Below are 14463 nucleotides of genomic sequence, written 5' to 3' on the forward strand. Positions count from 1 at the left end.
GTTTATTGCTATCAATATATATTTTTAAAAAATCACTGGTATTGCAAAAGTGGTCTCTTAGTCCCGCCCACCAGATGGAAACTCCAATGGCGTTATGAATATTACTTTTAATCCATTACTCTAAGTAAGCACGGGAGACATTACACGAAAAACAAAATAATACATATATTGCATGTATGTATAAACGTAGTACGTAAAAAGTATGAAGTGTTCATATTGTAATATGCACTCGGATAATCTGGAGTGCCTATAAACCTACAATCTGATCCAGCTAGAGAGCAATTCGAGGCATGCCTACAACTTTTCCGGACAGTGGCGCAGCTGCATTGGAAGTGGATACATATGGATGTGGCTAGGTTATGCATATATGCTAGTAAAGTAGAGCCAATCCTGCTGCCTAGACGTGGTCGATCTTCAGGGCATCCAGGCTGGTGCCCTCGGATTGCGCTTTCTGCGCATAGTAGCCATCGTACGAGGTGGTCGCCTTGATGATCTCCTGCTGCTGCTGCAGCTTCGTCAGCTGTTCGCAGGCCGCCGCCGCGATCTTCTGCCGCTCGATTTCCGCCTTCCGCTTGGCCTCGTTCTCCTCCAGCTGGTGCGCCAGCAGCTCAGCGGTGGCCGCTGCCCGCTCCACCGCCGGATCCTGGTACTGGTCAAAGTTACGCGGCTCGGCGTCCGGCTCCAGCTTGCGGAACGTGATCTGAGTGGGCGCACTGCGCTCGGGCACGTGTCTCCGGTTCGGCTTCTCGTGCGTCTTGATGTGTTTCTTGAGTGCCGTCTCCTGGCGGAAGTGCTTGCCGCAAATCTTGCACTCGAAGGGCTTCTCGCCCGTGTGGATCCATTCGTGGTGCCGCAGAATCTGTGCCTTGGAGAATCTCTTCGGGCAGAAGCGACAGGCAAAGTCCTTGACCTTTTCGTGGATGATTTTGTAGTGAAGTTTCATGTTTCCAATGTTATTGAAGCCACGCCCACAGCCTGGACAGATGTGCTGGCCTTCCTTCTTGGTGAAGTTCACCTGCGGCGACCACGAGGGCACCGAGACGGAAGGTATTGGATTCACAGCAGTGCCCGCCAGCTGTGAAATGTCCACCCGCTGGACGCGTCGCGAGTTCTTCGGTTTGGGAGGCATTGCAGCGGTCCCGCCGCCGCAGGCCTTCAGCATGTCCTCACTGGGCATCTGGCTGGGGTCCATTGGCACCAAACCGTCCGACTGCATCTGCATCGGCATCTGGCCCGGCATCGGTACGGACATTTGGCCGGGCATGGGAATGTTAAGCTGCTGGCGAAGAGGCTCCGCCGGCGGCAGATCCCTTTTCTCGTGCGTCTTCAAATGCTTGGTGAGGCTCTTCTCGCAGAGGAATATCTTGCCGCAGATCTTGCACTCGCAGCACTTCTCCCCCGTGTGACTCCTCTCGTGCACCTTGCAGGCGTGCGACTTGCCGAAGGTCTTTCCGCAGTACTGGCAGGCAAAGTCCTTGCGCTTCTCGTGCACCACCTTTACATGATTGGACAACGCCTGTTTGTTGTGCGAGGCATGGTCGCACTGCCGGCACTTGAACTTCTTCTCCTTGGTGTGCGTGAGGATGTGCGCGTTCCATTCCTGGCGCGTCGTCTTGCCCACCCCGCAGTACGGGCACACATGGTTCTTGATGCCCGCGTGCCGCATAAGGTGATCCCTTAATGCACTATTGATTACAAAACGCTTGCCGCAGATATTGCAAGGATACGGAAGCTCCTCGCCCGTGTGCTTATACATGTGCTTCTTGAGTGCTGTGGGGCAGCGGAATACGGTGTCGCATTCTGTGCAGGGGAAATCTCGAAGCGGAGCAGCCGCCTTGGTGATGCCGTGCACCTTCTTCATGTGGAAGGTGAGCAGGCGGACGCGCGGGAAGGTCTTGCCGCAGCCCTCGGCGATGCAGGCGTGAACCTCGGACAGCTCTGTGTGGGCGTGGTCGATGTGAATGCGCAGCCCATTGGCGGTGGTGAAACCTGAAAGGTGGGATGTCATAGAGATCGGATACTTATATTTATTAAGCCCGCGTTATACCTTTCTTGCAGGTCTCCACCTTGCATTGGAAGGGCAGCAGGTCGTTGTGGTACTTCATGTGCTCCTCGTAGCGGATGGCCTTCTTGAACTTCTGGTGGCAAATGTGGCAGTCGATGATGCGGTGCAGGTGGCGTTCCTCCATGGGAATGCGCTTCCTCTTCGGTTTGTCGCCCCGCGATGTGCCGTCTTCGGAGTCATCTGATTCGGAGGATGAGTCGCTCAAGTCCTCCTCCTCTGGCGGAGGCGGTTTTATCTTTTTGGGCCGTCCCCGAGGCCTCGGCTTGGGTTTGTCTAGGTTGCTAAAACGGTCCTGCTGGGATCCTGATCCGGTAGCTGGTCCCCTCATGCGCTGGGCCAGCGGAATGTCATCATCGCTGCTGTTTGGCTCGAAGTCCAGATCGTGGTCGTTGTCATTGCCGCTCTCGATGGAGGAGTCGTCGTCGAACATCTTGACGGAAACGTTGCCCCCGTCATCCTCCTCTACCTTGGCCTCCTTCTCCACCTCCTCGGCTTCTTTGTCGACGTGCTCCAGCATCTTAAAGACATCCTCCTCGTTCTCGATCAACTCCATCTTGTGGTTCAGCAGCGGATCATAGTTGACGTGGTCCTCTTCCTCGGCCGGGTAGTCCTGCACGGCAACGTTGGGATCGAAGACGTCGAAGCTGCTCTGGCAGGCGAAGACATTGCTGGCCACCAGATCCTGGAACTTTTGCACGGAATCGACGCACTGCTTCTGAAAGTCGTGCAGCTCGTTCAGCTTGGTGTAGCACAGAGTGCACAGGTTCTTCGGGAAGCCGTCGTTCTGCTCCACGGACAAGGATGTGCAGAAGCATAGCTTCTTCGAAAGACCTGGCACCAGATACAAATCGTAGGCGGCGTCGTTCTGCAGGTGGTTCAGACAAATCCTGCACAGGCTGTGGATCGAGTACTGCCTGCCCTCGTTCATCTTGCTTTCAATCGCAATCGGCACTGCGGATCGGGGCGGTTTTCTATAGCTTTTTGCGTCTCTCTCCGGTCAGTAAGCAATAAAATAATATTGACACAGAAAAAATTGTATACTCGTCGACTGGCAATCGGGCGAGTGGGCAATAAGCAAGTACTTCTGCCAGCGAGTTACTCGCCCGAGTGCCTAGTTGTTATGCGTTCCAGGGCTGGACAACCGATGTTTTTTCTTACCTTCTTATTTGCAATTCTAATTAGGTTGCAATAACTATAGTATATAAATAAAAAAAATAAAAACAAACAAAATAATTAATTTAACTAAATAGATATTGTTCGTATACTTCAAGTAATATTTCAGGGTCTTTTAAGAATATTTTACAAGCTGAGCACTAACTAACAGCAACGAAAATGAACTTAAAATATATAGATATTGGTATGTATATACAGAAAAAAGGTAAAACAATTTTTTGTTTAATAAGAAGCAACGAATTTTATGAATACTAACTGATGTTAAAAATATACAAACTGGGCATCAAGAAAATAGATACGAAATTAACGTACTACATTTCTATATCGAGTTAAAGTCAAAAATAAATTAATATAAATAAATGTATTTTAACTAGGCACACGCATGGTCTTTCTAAAAAGCACTTCAATTTAAACAAGTTTATATAAAATAAAAGAATCCAAGTATGCTGTTTACTAGGCACCCCACTACACCGAAATGGGTTAATGACATAGCGAAACGGTCAGACTGCCTGTCACACTGGAACAAATTTGTTTTGAAGCTTCGATTGTGATCTCCCCGAGAGTTGAAAGAAATGGGCACTAGGGAGCTCCAGTACTCCGTCCAATCGCTTTGTCTCACCTGCCTTGTACACCTGGAGCATGGTGGTGGACACGATCTCTTCGTGGTTCCAGATCTGTTCCAGAAACTCAGGGCTTGCACTTCGTTTGATGCGGATCAGAACGACGGTTTCCCGAGAAACCTGTGCACCAAATGTTTCACCAAGCTGAACGACCTGCACGACTTCCGCGAACTATGCGCAGGATCCATTAAACGTCTTAAGGAAATGGTGACCAGCCAGAGGAATATGTCCATGGGTGTATTCGAATCTATAGCTGATGATTCTGAGGCACCTGAAAGGACAGAGGAGCCGGCCAGTTTCGATCCCCTGCTGAATAACAAACTAGAGATGATTGACAACGAGGAGGATGTGTTCAAGATGCTGGAAAAGGTTGACAAGGAACTAGAGGAGCATCCAAGGGACCAAAGCGAGGAGGATTTCTCCAGTGCAGAGCACAACGGACTGGAGGAGAAGAAAATGGCGTCGGAAGGGTTCACCAACGATGACGAGCAGGCCATGGAGCAGCGACAGATTCCGAACGACAAGCGAAAACTGCATCGCCTTATGAGCTGTTCCATCTGCCAGCAAAAGTTCAAAAAGCAATCAAAGTTCGAGGAGCACATGAAGCACCACAATGACCTGTTGCCGTTTCAGTGTCAGGAGGAAAGTTGCCGCAAGGGCTTCATCACAGCCGGTGCACTGCGTTTGCACTTAGACTATGCGCACTCCAAGAAGAAGGATGCGATTCCCTGCACCGTGGAGGGCTGTCAATTTGTTTTTTCCCGTCTCCGTCTGCTGACCATCCACTTGAAGAAGGTTCACAACCAGACGAGGGTTAGTGCTCCGCGGGGTGAACAGTCTTGCAAGGAATGCGGCGCGGTTTTTCGTTGTCCGATGGCTATGAAGAAACACATGTACACGCACACGGGCGAAGAGTTCCCCTATCCGTGTACCATTTGCGGCAAGGGCTTTTGCATCAACAGTGCCCTAAAGAATCATCTTCTCCGGCATGCTGGCATCAAGAACTACGTGTGTCAGTACTGCGGAGTGAGAAAGACCACCCGCCAGGAATGGAGCACGCACATTCTGATCCACACCCAGCAGAACCAGTTTAAGTGCCGCATCTGCGACTATGCCACCCACACTAAGCGGTTGCTAGAGAGCCACGTTAAGATCGTGCATGAGAAAATCCGGGATTTTGCTTGCCAGTACTGTGGAAAGACGTTCGGGAAAGCGTACTCCTGCAAAATACACGAGATGGCGCACACTGGTGAGAAGCTATGCGAATGCAAGGTAAGGGAAATACTAGTATATCCTTGTTACCAAAGTCTGACTTGTTTTCGCCTCGCAGATTTGTTACAAAAAGTTCCTGCATACGCAGAGTCTCAACAAGCACCTCAAGATTCATGAGAAGAGCGTGGAAAAGGCTCTGGAAAGTTTTAAACAGCGGCAAGTAAATAGCGACGCCAGTGACAGTCAAGGGGACTCGGATCAGCTGCTGAAGGTGTTTGCCGAATCCGTAGCCAGCATTCCTAAGAATCCCCGCCGCGTAGAGCAAGTGGATTTCGGCCTACTGGCAGGGACCGTAGTGAATCCCACAGACCAGATTCAGTCTGTTCAGAAGGAGGGTATGCACTTTTGTCCCAGCTGCAGTCAGGGATTCAAGAATATAGGCAACATGAAGCGCCACTACAAGAGCGTCCACGAAAAAGTCAAGGACTTTGAGTGCCGTTTCTGCTCCCGTCGCTTTGCCAACTCTCAATCCTTGAAGCAACACGAGTGGATACACACTGGCGAAAAGCCCTTCGAGTGTAAGACTTGCGGCAATCGCTTTCGCCAAGTAGCGGCGCTCATCCGTCACCAAAAAGTCCATGACGAAAAGCCGCCAAAGTGCCTGGGGGAGAGAGCTGAGTGTAGAGAAAAGACTGAGGCTCTACGGCAGGAAATTGTGAAGATCGCCAAGGAGGAGCTCAAGGATTTGGTGTCCCAAGGGGCACTGGAGAAGCAGCAAAACACCTACGAACAGTATGAGGCAGCGGCAGCTGGCCAAACTGGTCCTGACTTAAAGGAGGAACCTTAATTGGCGAATAGTTTAGGATTACATAGGGCAAGAGACTTCCCCTAAGAGTAGAAATTTTTATTGTTGGTTAATATTTAACTATTGTTATCCTAGTTCTAAGTTTTTAAATAAACTTGACCAAAATGGCAAACTTTGGAATAACTAATGGTTTTGCGGAGCAAAACTTGTTAAAAAAAATTCGTTAGAAATACAAACAAATGTTTCTAGTTTTTCAATTTTTTTTTTATTTTTACTTTCACTTGCTTGTTATTTTGATGAGAGAGTGTCTTAATGTCGTCAAATGATTGCAAACAGCCGGAACCGGGCTCAAATGGCTGCACTCCGCGATGTCCGGCCGTTTATATGATAGATGGAGTGATGGATGGATGATAATGATTAGATTCAAATGATACAAAATGCGATCAAAAAAAATCTACAAGTAGATAGCAAAAATTTGGTATACACATAAGTAGAGCAAGAAGTTCCCTAAACAATGGAAAATGGTCGATGGAAGTGGGGGCGTCATCTGGTGGGGCCCAATGTCTGGCTCTGCCCCATCCCCGCCTGCCGCATCGAGTGCGGGTTCTAAGGAGCCTCCGGCGTCTTCAGATTGTACTTGGCCTTAATGTTGTTCAATTCCTCCTGCTTCTTGTCCATGTCCACGCGCTTGAAGGCCTTGTTGGATTGGTAGTAGAGCACCACCAGATAGCGATTGCACACATTGAAACCGGACAAATGGTCGCAGGCGTTCTTGGCATCGAAAATGTCCTCGTAGACGACAAAGGCGGTGCCACGCGTTTCCGGAGTGTTGCCTCTGCAAAAGATACGCAAATTTCTTGAGAGGATTCACGTCGAATAGCATAGACATCTTCAATCTTACACGCGTATCTGTCGAATGGCTCCAAATTTGCCGAATATGTCGTACATCTCGTCCGAGGTGATTTTGTACGGCAGGTTCCGCACGTACAATAGCCGATTCACCTCTGGCGGCAGGCGGATCTGCAAAAGAAATAGCACTTTTCACTCAATCCATTTGCCATTTGCAGGTTTTCTGCTCACATGGTTGCGCTTGTTCATGTCCGGTCGCTTCGGATGTTAAGCGGCGACAAGGCGAGAAACTTTCACTCGACCGCGGGGAAAGCGTGTGGCGGCTTTGTCTGACCCGGGATGAATGTCCTGAAGCGTGGTCCTTTGTTTAAAATTAATGACTCCTCTGTCTGGCCTCAAACCCAAACAAAATTGAACAGGGTGGCGAATGCGGGCACTCTAAATGGCAAGAGTGTGGCCGCTTTTCAAGAGCCGGTTCGAGTGTGACCGTGCAGCAGCATTTAGATATGGGAGGAAGTTGGTTACATCGGAGCAGCTTTGGACTGCTTTAATTCATTTTTTTAATTTTCACAAATTAAAAAATTAAAAAGTGACAAGTAAAATAATTTGTTGTTCGGAAATGTTTTATCAGAGTGATTCATCCATGTTAAGCTGCTAATAGATATTAAATTATTGATAGGCGGCCAAGTCAAAAGTTCAATTGTGCATTAAGCACAATAAATTAAAAAGAAAACTACATATCATATAATTTAAAAGCCGTCACGACACGCTATCATCTCTAATAAAGAAAAAGCATACTCCCTCGCTCGTGCACGGTCACACTGTATAGATCTAGCTAATTGTGCAAAGAAAAGGCGAAAAAAGAGAAAATTTACGCGAAATCTTAAGAAAATTCCAACTAAAATAGCTTTAAAGCACAGCCAACACCCAAAGGTGAGTAGGGGGTATGCGGACAACGCAGGACTTATCTCGGAAAATCGTTTTCAACCGCACGCCCGATGTCACGAAATATGGCGGAGGAAGGCGAGTTCTATTCGTGTGTTTTTTTGTCTGGGGTTGTATCAAGAAAATCGCACGTTACTAGCGGGGCAGGGCTTTCAACTCCCGCCTTCCGCCGTAAAACCATTAAATGCCAAGAGAAAATCGCACGAAAAACGTAAATTTTACAACAGCAGATGTCTGTTTGCGGGTGTGGGTGCAAAATGCCCTGGTGTGCGTGAGTGGCCTCGAACAGAGTGTCTCTGGTGCTCTCTCTTTCTCCCCCATTTGCTACCCTTTGCGAGGCCATTAACCCTAATTTCTAATTTCAAATTCACTATTCAAACTTAAAACCCTTGCGATCTTCCCTTGCAGCAGCAAAATGACGTGGGAACCACAGGGAGAAGGTCTGCAACAGATCATAGCGATCCTCAAGGAGTCGCAGTCGCCGGACACAGCCACTCAAATGGCCGTACAGATGGTGAGTAATAGCTTCCGCCAGGAATGGAACCTCGAACTGCACGTACATTTTGTGCCCTTCTCAACAGAAACTGGAGGAATTCAATCGCTACCCCGACTTCAACAACTATCTTATCTATGTGCTGACGAAACTGAAGACAGAGGACGAGCCCACGAGATCACTCAGCGGCCTAATCCTCAAGAACAACATACGCATGCACGGCACCACTCTACAGCCGGAAATCGTGGAGTATATCAAACACGAGTGCCTGCAGGCAGTGGGCGACTCTTCGCCTCTGATCCGTGCCACCGTAGGCATCCTGATCACCACCATCGCCAGCAATGGCGGTCTGCACAACTGGCCGCAGCTGCTTCCATCTCTCTGCGAAATGCTTGACAACCAGGACTACAATGTGTGCGAAGGAGCATTCAGTGCCCTGCAGAAAATTTGCGAGGACTCTGCCGAAATTTTGGACTCCGCAGCGCTCAATAGGCCATTAAACGTAATGATTCCAAAATTCCTGGAGTACTTCAAGCACAGCAGTCCAAAGATCCGCTCCCACGCCATTGCCTGCATCAACCAGTTCATCATAAACAGATCACAGGCTCTGATGCTAAACATAGACAGCTTCATTGAGAACCTCTTTCACCTGTCATCAGATGAGGACCACGAGGTGCGCAAAAACGTGTGCCACGGACTGGTCATGCTGCTGGAGGTGCGAATGGACCGTCTGATGCCGCACATGTCGCAGATTATTGAGGTATATTTTAAAATAACATATATAATTAATATTTATAATCTGAATAATTTTTTTTTAAATATCTTATTTAACGATTTTAGTACATGCTGTTGCGCACCCAGGACACCGATGAGGGTGTGGCCCTGGAAGCTTCCGAGTTCTGGCTTTCACTGGCCGAGCAAAGCATCTGCAAGGACGTGCTTGCCCCTTACCTTGCACAATTAGCGCCAGTTCTTGTACGAGGCATGCGTTACTCAGAGGTCGACATAATTCTCCTCAAGGGAAACGTTGAGGAGGATGACATGGTGCCCGATCGAGAAGAGGATATCCGCCCGCGTTTCCACAAGTCCCGTGCACACACAATCAGGAGTACACAAGAGGGAGGAGCTGGAGCGACAGGCGATGATGACGACGACGAATTTGAAGATGGAATGGACGACGATAGCTCGCTATCAGAATGGAACTTGCGCAAGTGCAGCGCTGCCGCTCTCGATGTATTGGCGAATGTTTTCCGGGAGGATTGTCTGCCCGTTGTGCTGCCCATCCTGAAGGAGACTCTGTTCCACCAAGAATGGGTGATCAAAGAGAGTGGTGTGCTGGCCTTGGGAGCTATTGCGGAGGGCTGCATGCAAGGCATGATCCAACACTTGCCAGAGCTGATTCCCTACCTAATTAGCTGTCTGTCCGACAAGAAGGCACTGGTGCGCTCCATCACATGCTGGACGCTCTCGCGATACGCCAATTGGGTTGTCAACCAGCCGCACGACCAGTACTTGAAGCCTCTAATGGAAGAACTGCTGAAGCGCATCCTGGACTCGAATAAGCGCGTTCAGGAAGCTGCGTGCTCTGCCTTTGCCACTCTGGAGGAGGAGGCCTGCACGGAACTGGTGCCCTATCTGGAGTATATTCTAAAGACGCTCGTCTTTGCCTTCTCCAAGTACCAGCACAAGAACTTATTGATACTGTACGATGCAGTGGGTACTTTGGCGGACTCCGTCGGTCATCATCTGAATAAACCACAATACATTGACATCCTGATGCCTCCGCTAATTGATAAGTGGAATCTGCTAAAGGACGACGATAAGGATCTGTTCCCTTTGTTGGAGTGCCTGTCGAGCATCGCCACTGCCTTGCAGTCCGGCTTTCTGCCCTACTGCGACCCCGTGTATCGAAGGTGCATCTCCCTTATTGAGCAGACTATCAACCAGGAAATGGTAATCTACTTGTCATTTTCTTAAGTAATATTTTTAAACAATCTAAATCGCCCCAAGCTGTGTAAACAAAACCAAACGTACGACCATCCCGACAAAGAGCGCATGATTGTCGCCCTAGATCTGCTGTCTGGCCTAGCCGAGGGTTTGGATCGCCAAATCGAGACACTGGTGGCCAACAGCAACATTATGCATCTACTCTACCAGTGCATGCAGGACGTTCTGCCTGAGGTATGTCTCCCTCAAAACCAATCTTTTCGAAATCATCCTTTGAATTTCTATAAAATTGTTGCATTCCCCAGGTTCGCCAATCTTCGTTTGCCCTGCTGGGTGATTTGACTAAGGCCTGTTTTCCCCACGTGCATCCCTTCATGGGCGAGTTCTTCCCCATCCTGGGTCAAAACCTTAACCCAGACTTCATTTCGGTCTGCAATAATGCTACTTGGGCCATAGGCGAAATCTGCATGAAATTGGGTAAGTAGGAGGAGCTAATTAGTAGGAGTATTAAGATCGTTTTAATATATATTTTGATTCAAAGGTGAGGAGACTAAGCAGTACATACGCCTTGTACTCAGCGACCTTTTCATCATTATCAACCGTCCGAACACGCCCAAGACACTGCTGGAGAACACAGGTAATTCGTTTGGGCTGATAGAAATCTTTCGAATTTCCCGAGCTATCTAAGAACTTATATGCGATCTGTTTGTATATATATTACTCTGAATGTATGCGTGTATGTGGATGTCTGGAAATTTGTTTCTGTTTTAATTTGTGTTACTTGTTGCATGAGCAGCAACGAAACGAAATCGAACCTCATTCCCATACAACATGCATAGATATAGATCGACGAGAATCGCAATTGATATTCAATTCGAGTTTAGCAATCAATCGCAGCGAACTACGTATGATATTGATTTATTCAGTTGATTTATTTATACTTATTTCTTTTGTTCTTTTAGCAATAACAATCGGTCGTCTAGGTTATGTGTGCCCAATTGAAGTGGCTCCTTATTTGCCCGAATTTGTACGACAGTGGTGTGTAACACGTTTTATATTTAAATAGCTTATTCTTTCCTTCTATTCTCTTATCTATCCTTCCCGTTACTCCCATTACTCTTAAATTACGCTTAAACACAGAAATCTATAAGCACATCGATCTATTCCTTTGTTCCACAACTCACTCACTAACAATCAACATCATTTAACTGGAAATTCAATTTGCTTTTAAACTTTCGTGTTTGCCAAGCCTGCTAATTTAGTTTACTTTCCCTGAAAACGTCACTTAAACACTTTCTTTGAAAAATGCAGGTGCACATCGTTGCGGCACATACGAGACAATGATGAGAAGGACTCAGCCTTCCGTGGAATGTGTCATATGATCACGGTGAATCCAGCTGGCGTGGTAGCAGACTTTATATTCTTCTGCGATGCCATCGCCTCCTGGGTTAGCCCACCGGAGGATCTGCATCATATGATACAGAAGGTTTGTACCTTACAGGCGTTACCTATTTTCTTTATTTCACAAATATTTTCTTCAAGATTCTGCACGGCTTTAAGACCCAAGTGGGCGAGGAGAACTGGCGTCGATTTGTGGAGCAATTCCCGCCAACTTTGGCCGAGCGCCTGTCCACAATGTATACCATCTAAGGCTAGCCATGCCATAAAACACCCACCTTCACCCATTAGCGAGCCAAGCAGCAACTTTTTAACTAGACAATTATGTACAAGTATGCGTAATAAGCGTGTCGTCTTTATCTTTAGCCTCCTTAAGTTATCTGATTCGATGGAGTTCGAATGTTAAGTTAACATTGAAAACCTAAGCTTATAGAAATCGAAAAAACAGCAAATCCACATAAAAGCAACTACATAACTATATTTAAAGCCACAAACATATATCGAAAAATCGAATAGAGAAGAATCCTATATATTTGAATTCAAGCTAGAGGATCTTTGATCTGTAGAACCTCTTTAGGAGCACGTCTGTCCGCTTACCGCATATAAAATGCCTTTCTTGTGTAGAAAACTCAGTAGGAACCACTAGAAAATGATGTGTTCCGGCCGTACTTAACCGGAGTCAGTGCTATAGCAGATATGACCCCATTTTCCAATACACTCAGCCCCAAAACCCCAGCCGAAAATAGAGTTGAATATGTTAAACACACGTGTGTTTCTCATATTGTAATAGAAAAGCTAAACGAAAAATCGTCGAAACTAAATGATATTGCGGGTCCTCGTCGCGGTAATTAATAACTAACTAACTAAATGAAATCTTTGAATGGTGAAAGTGTTGGGTCTCCTGTGAAATCCTAAGATCAGAAATGGGAAAAATGGATTCAATGGCAGGTGCACACAAAATTGTTACAAATCAAACAAAGACTGATGTTCAACTCCGTTCAAAAACCATAGAAAGCATTCATCAACAGCGGATTCGAATTTCCCAGAAGTATCCAACACTTTCCTCATCTATATAACAAACAAAAAATGGAATCAAAAAAAATCGTCGCGTTTCGGGTTCTAACGGTTTCGCGTTCGCGTATTTTCGTCGCTCGTTCGTAATCGTAATCGTCGTTCGTGGTATCTCGTCGGGTAAAACAAAAGAAAAAGGAAAAAAGGATATAATACAAGGATAACGATAATATTGCAACTGTTACTGATACAAATTTACTGATACACTTAATGATATTCATATGCTATACAAAATTAGGTGTTTTTTTACGCATTGTGAAAGCGAAAAGCAAGCAAATAGGGAAACATTGTAAAATTGAGATTAGGATTTTGTTGAGTAACTTATTTATTTTCCATTAACTGAATACAAAAGCAACCATTGACTGATCACTTTTTAAAGTATTATTATATAATTTTTTTTGTATAGGGACAAGTGTAATTAATGAACTATTATTATTTTCTTCGAACTTTTATATCATTTGTATAGGCTCGTGTTTTGCGTAACCTCTATAATTTACGATCTTTGTACAGAACAAATTTTTTACAATTATATGATTAGGTGTAAAGTGTACTACTAAATGAAAACAAAAGTCTTTGAAATTGTCGCGGAACAACTAAAACATACGAAAAATAAAACTAGGGAAAACCAAACTCAGTCAAATACAAATTAAATGGATGATTATGAAGCGGAAGAAGAGTAAGTAAATCTAAGTAATAGTATTATGTAATTATGCAAACCGTGTTTACGTTTGTGTTTTTATTTCGTTTCGAAAATGGGGGAACGTGTGATAATAAAGTAACTTCGGGTCGTTCGTTCGCGTCGCGTTAAACTCAATCAACTTAAAAACTAACAATAAGGGACTTTCGCCCCCGAGTCCCAAATAATAATCGCAATACTTGATAACTTGATAATAATACGGTCTAACTAAAGCGGAAGCATAGCAATTGCTAAAACTGAAACTAAACTAAAATGAAAAATCGTGATTTCGTTGTACCTTAATCCGGATTCATCGCGGAATCCGGTCGCGTTCGCGTGCGTTTGTATCTCTCTCGGGTGATCTTAGTGATTAGCGTTTAAGCAGAAAAAAATGAAAACAAAAAAACTGAATCAACACTACTACAACTACACACACACACACAACATTGAACATATACACACCACACATATACAGCAATATGAAATATATATATAGATTTTATGCAGAGTAGGTTTTTGTTCAAAATATTATTTTTCTTTACGATAGGGCAAACCAAAAAACAAGTAGGGAACATCAAATAAACTAAATGTTAGGTCAAGCTAGGGCAAGAAACAAATTAAAACATCAAATCAAAAGATATTTGTGCAGCATTAGAACATTTTTATTTCCTATTTATTTCATTATTATCGTGTGTATGCTATTAAATCGATGCAGAGAACATACCAACTGTTTTTAGTCCTTTACACAATTATGATATTTAACTTCCGTTGTTTCTTTAAGTAAATCAAGACCAAGCCTAGTAAACATTGTTTTATCATCTATACCTTCATAAACAGCGCGTAAAACTTTTCGTTCATCGAACGTTCAACTCTGATAGGTTTATACCCCTAAATCGTTTAAGCTTAAAACCACTGTCTAGGCTAAATCAAATGTTCTGCAAATGTCTAACGAAATTGAATATATATACGCGCCTATATGCATAAATAACATACGCATATATATGAAATACATGCATGTATGTATAATCCCTACATCAAACTATATGGATTACAGATTATTCTTCTGGAGTTTATATATTTGTTTGACTAAAACTCCATTTCAAAATTCAACTATCAAGATTTGTGTAAATTGAAAAGTATATATATGAATAAATATGTATGTATAACATTACCCATCAAGATAATCGATTTCCTGATTTGGATGGGATA

The 14463-nt window shown here is 45.2% G+C and overlaps 4 protein-coding genes across 6 annotated transcripts; 2 read left to right on the forward strand and 2 right to left on the reverse strand.

Annotated features, from left to right (window-relative positions):
• Positions 1-92: 92 nt before the first annotated feature.
• LOC6736998 (zinc finger protein 184) lies at positions 93-3153 on the reverse strand. The gene is made up of 2 exons (XM_002083809.4): positions 2048-3153; positions 93-1989 (listed from the first exon to the last, which is right to left on the reverse strand). The coding sequence occupies exons 1-2, from the start codon at positions 2991-2993 to the stop codon at positions 398-400; spliced, it is 2538 nt and encodes an 845-aa protein (XP_002083845.2). The 5' UTR covers positions 2994-3153; the 3' UTR covers positions 93-397.
• A 545-nt stretch (positions 3154-3698) lies between these two features.
• On the forward strand, positions 3699-6298 carry LOC6736999 (zinc finger protein 14). The gene is made up of 2 exons (XM_002083810.4): positions 3699-5130; positions 5189-6298. The coding sequence occupies exons 1-2, from the start codon at positions 3811-3813 to the stop codon at positions 5915-5917; spliced, it is 2049 nt and encodes a 682-aa protein (XP_002083846.2). The 5' UTR covers positions 3699-3810; the 3' UTR covers positions 5918-6298.
• A 62-nt stretch (positions 6299-6360) lies between these two features.
• Positions 6361-7328, reverse strand: LOC6737000 (splicing factor 3B subunit 6). The gene is made up of 3 exons (XM_002083811.4): positions 6956-7328; positions 6777-6895; positions 6361-6710 (listed from the first exon to the last, which is right to left on the reverse strand). The coding sequence occupies exons 1-3, from the start codon at positions 6971-6973 to the stop codon at positions 6482-6484; spliced, it is 366 nt and encodes a 121-aa protein (XP_002083847.1). The 5' UTR covers positions 6974-7328; the 3' UTR covers positions 6361-6481.
• A 165-nt stretch (positions 7329-7493) lies between these two features.
• On the forward strand, positions 7494-14242 carry LOC27208657 (transportin-1). Of its 3 annotated transcripts, none has more exons than XM_016184223.3 (10): positions 7494-7657; positions 8078-8183; positions 8251-8922; positions 9003-10115; positions 10173-10343; positions 10415-10586; positions 10651-10746; positions 11072-11147; positions 11421-11595; positions 11652-14242. In XM_016184223.3, the coding sequence occupies exons 2-10, from the start codon at positions 8085-8087 to the stop codon at positions 11757-11759; spliced, it is 2682 nt and encodes an 893-aa protein (XP_016030624.1). In that variant the 5' UTR covers positions 7494-7657; positions 8078-8084; the 3' UTR covers positions 11760-14242. The 3 variants fall into 3 exon arrangements, 2 of the variants coding, with proteins under 2 accessions (XP_016030624.1, XP_016030626.1); XM_016184225.3 differs by having other exon boundaries at positions 8081-8183; XR_005544055.2 differs by lacking the exons at positions 7494-7657; positions 11072-11147.
• The last annotated feature ends 221 nt before the right edge of the window (positions 14243-14463 follow it).

Source organism: Drosophila simulans, chromosome 3L (assembly GCF_016746395.2).
Source record: "Drosophila simulans strain w501 chromosome 3L, Prin_Dsim_3.1, whole genome shotgun sequence".
NCBI classification, from domain to species: Eukaryota; Metazoa; Arthropoda; class Insecta; order Diptera; family Drosophilidae; genus Drosophila; species Drosophila simulans.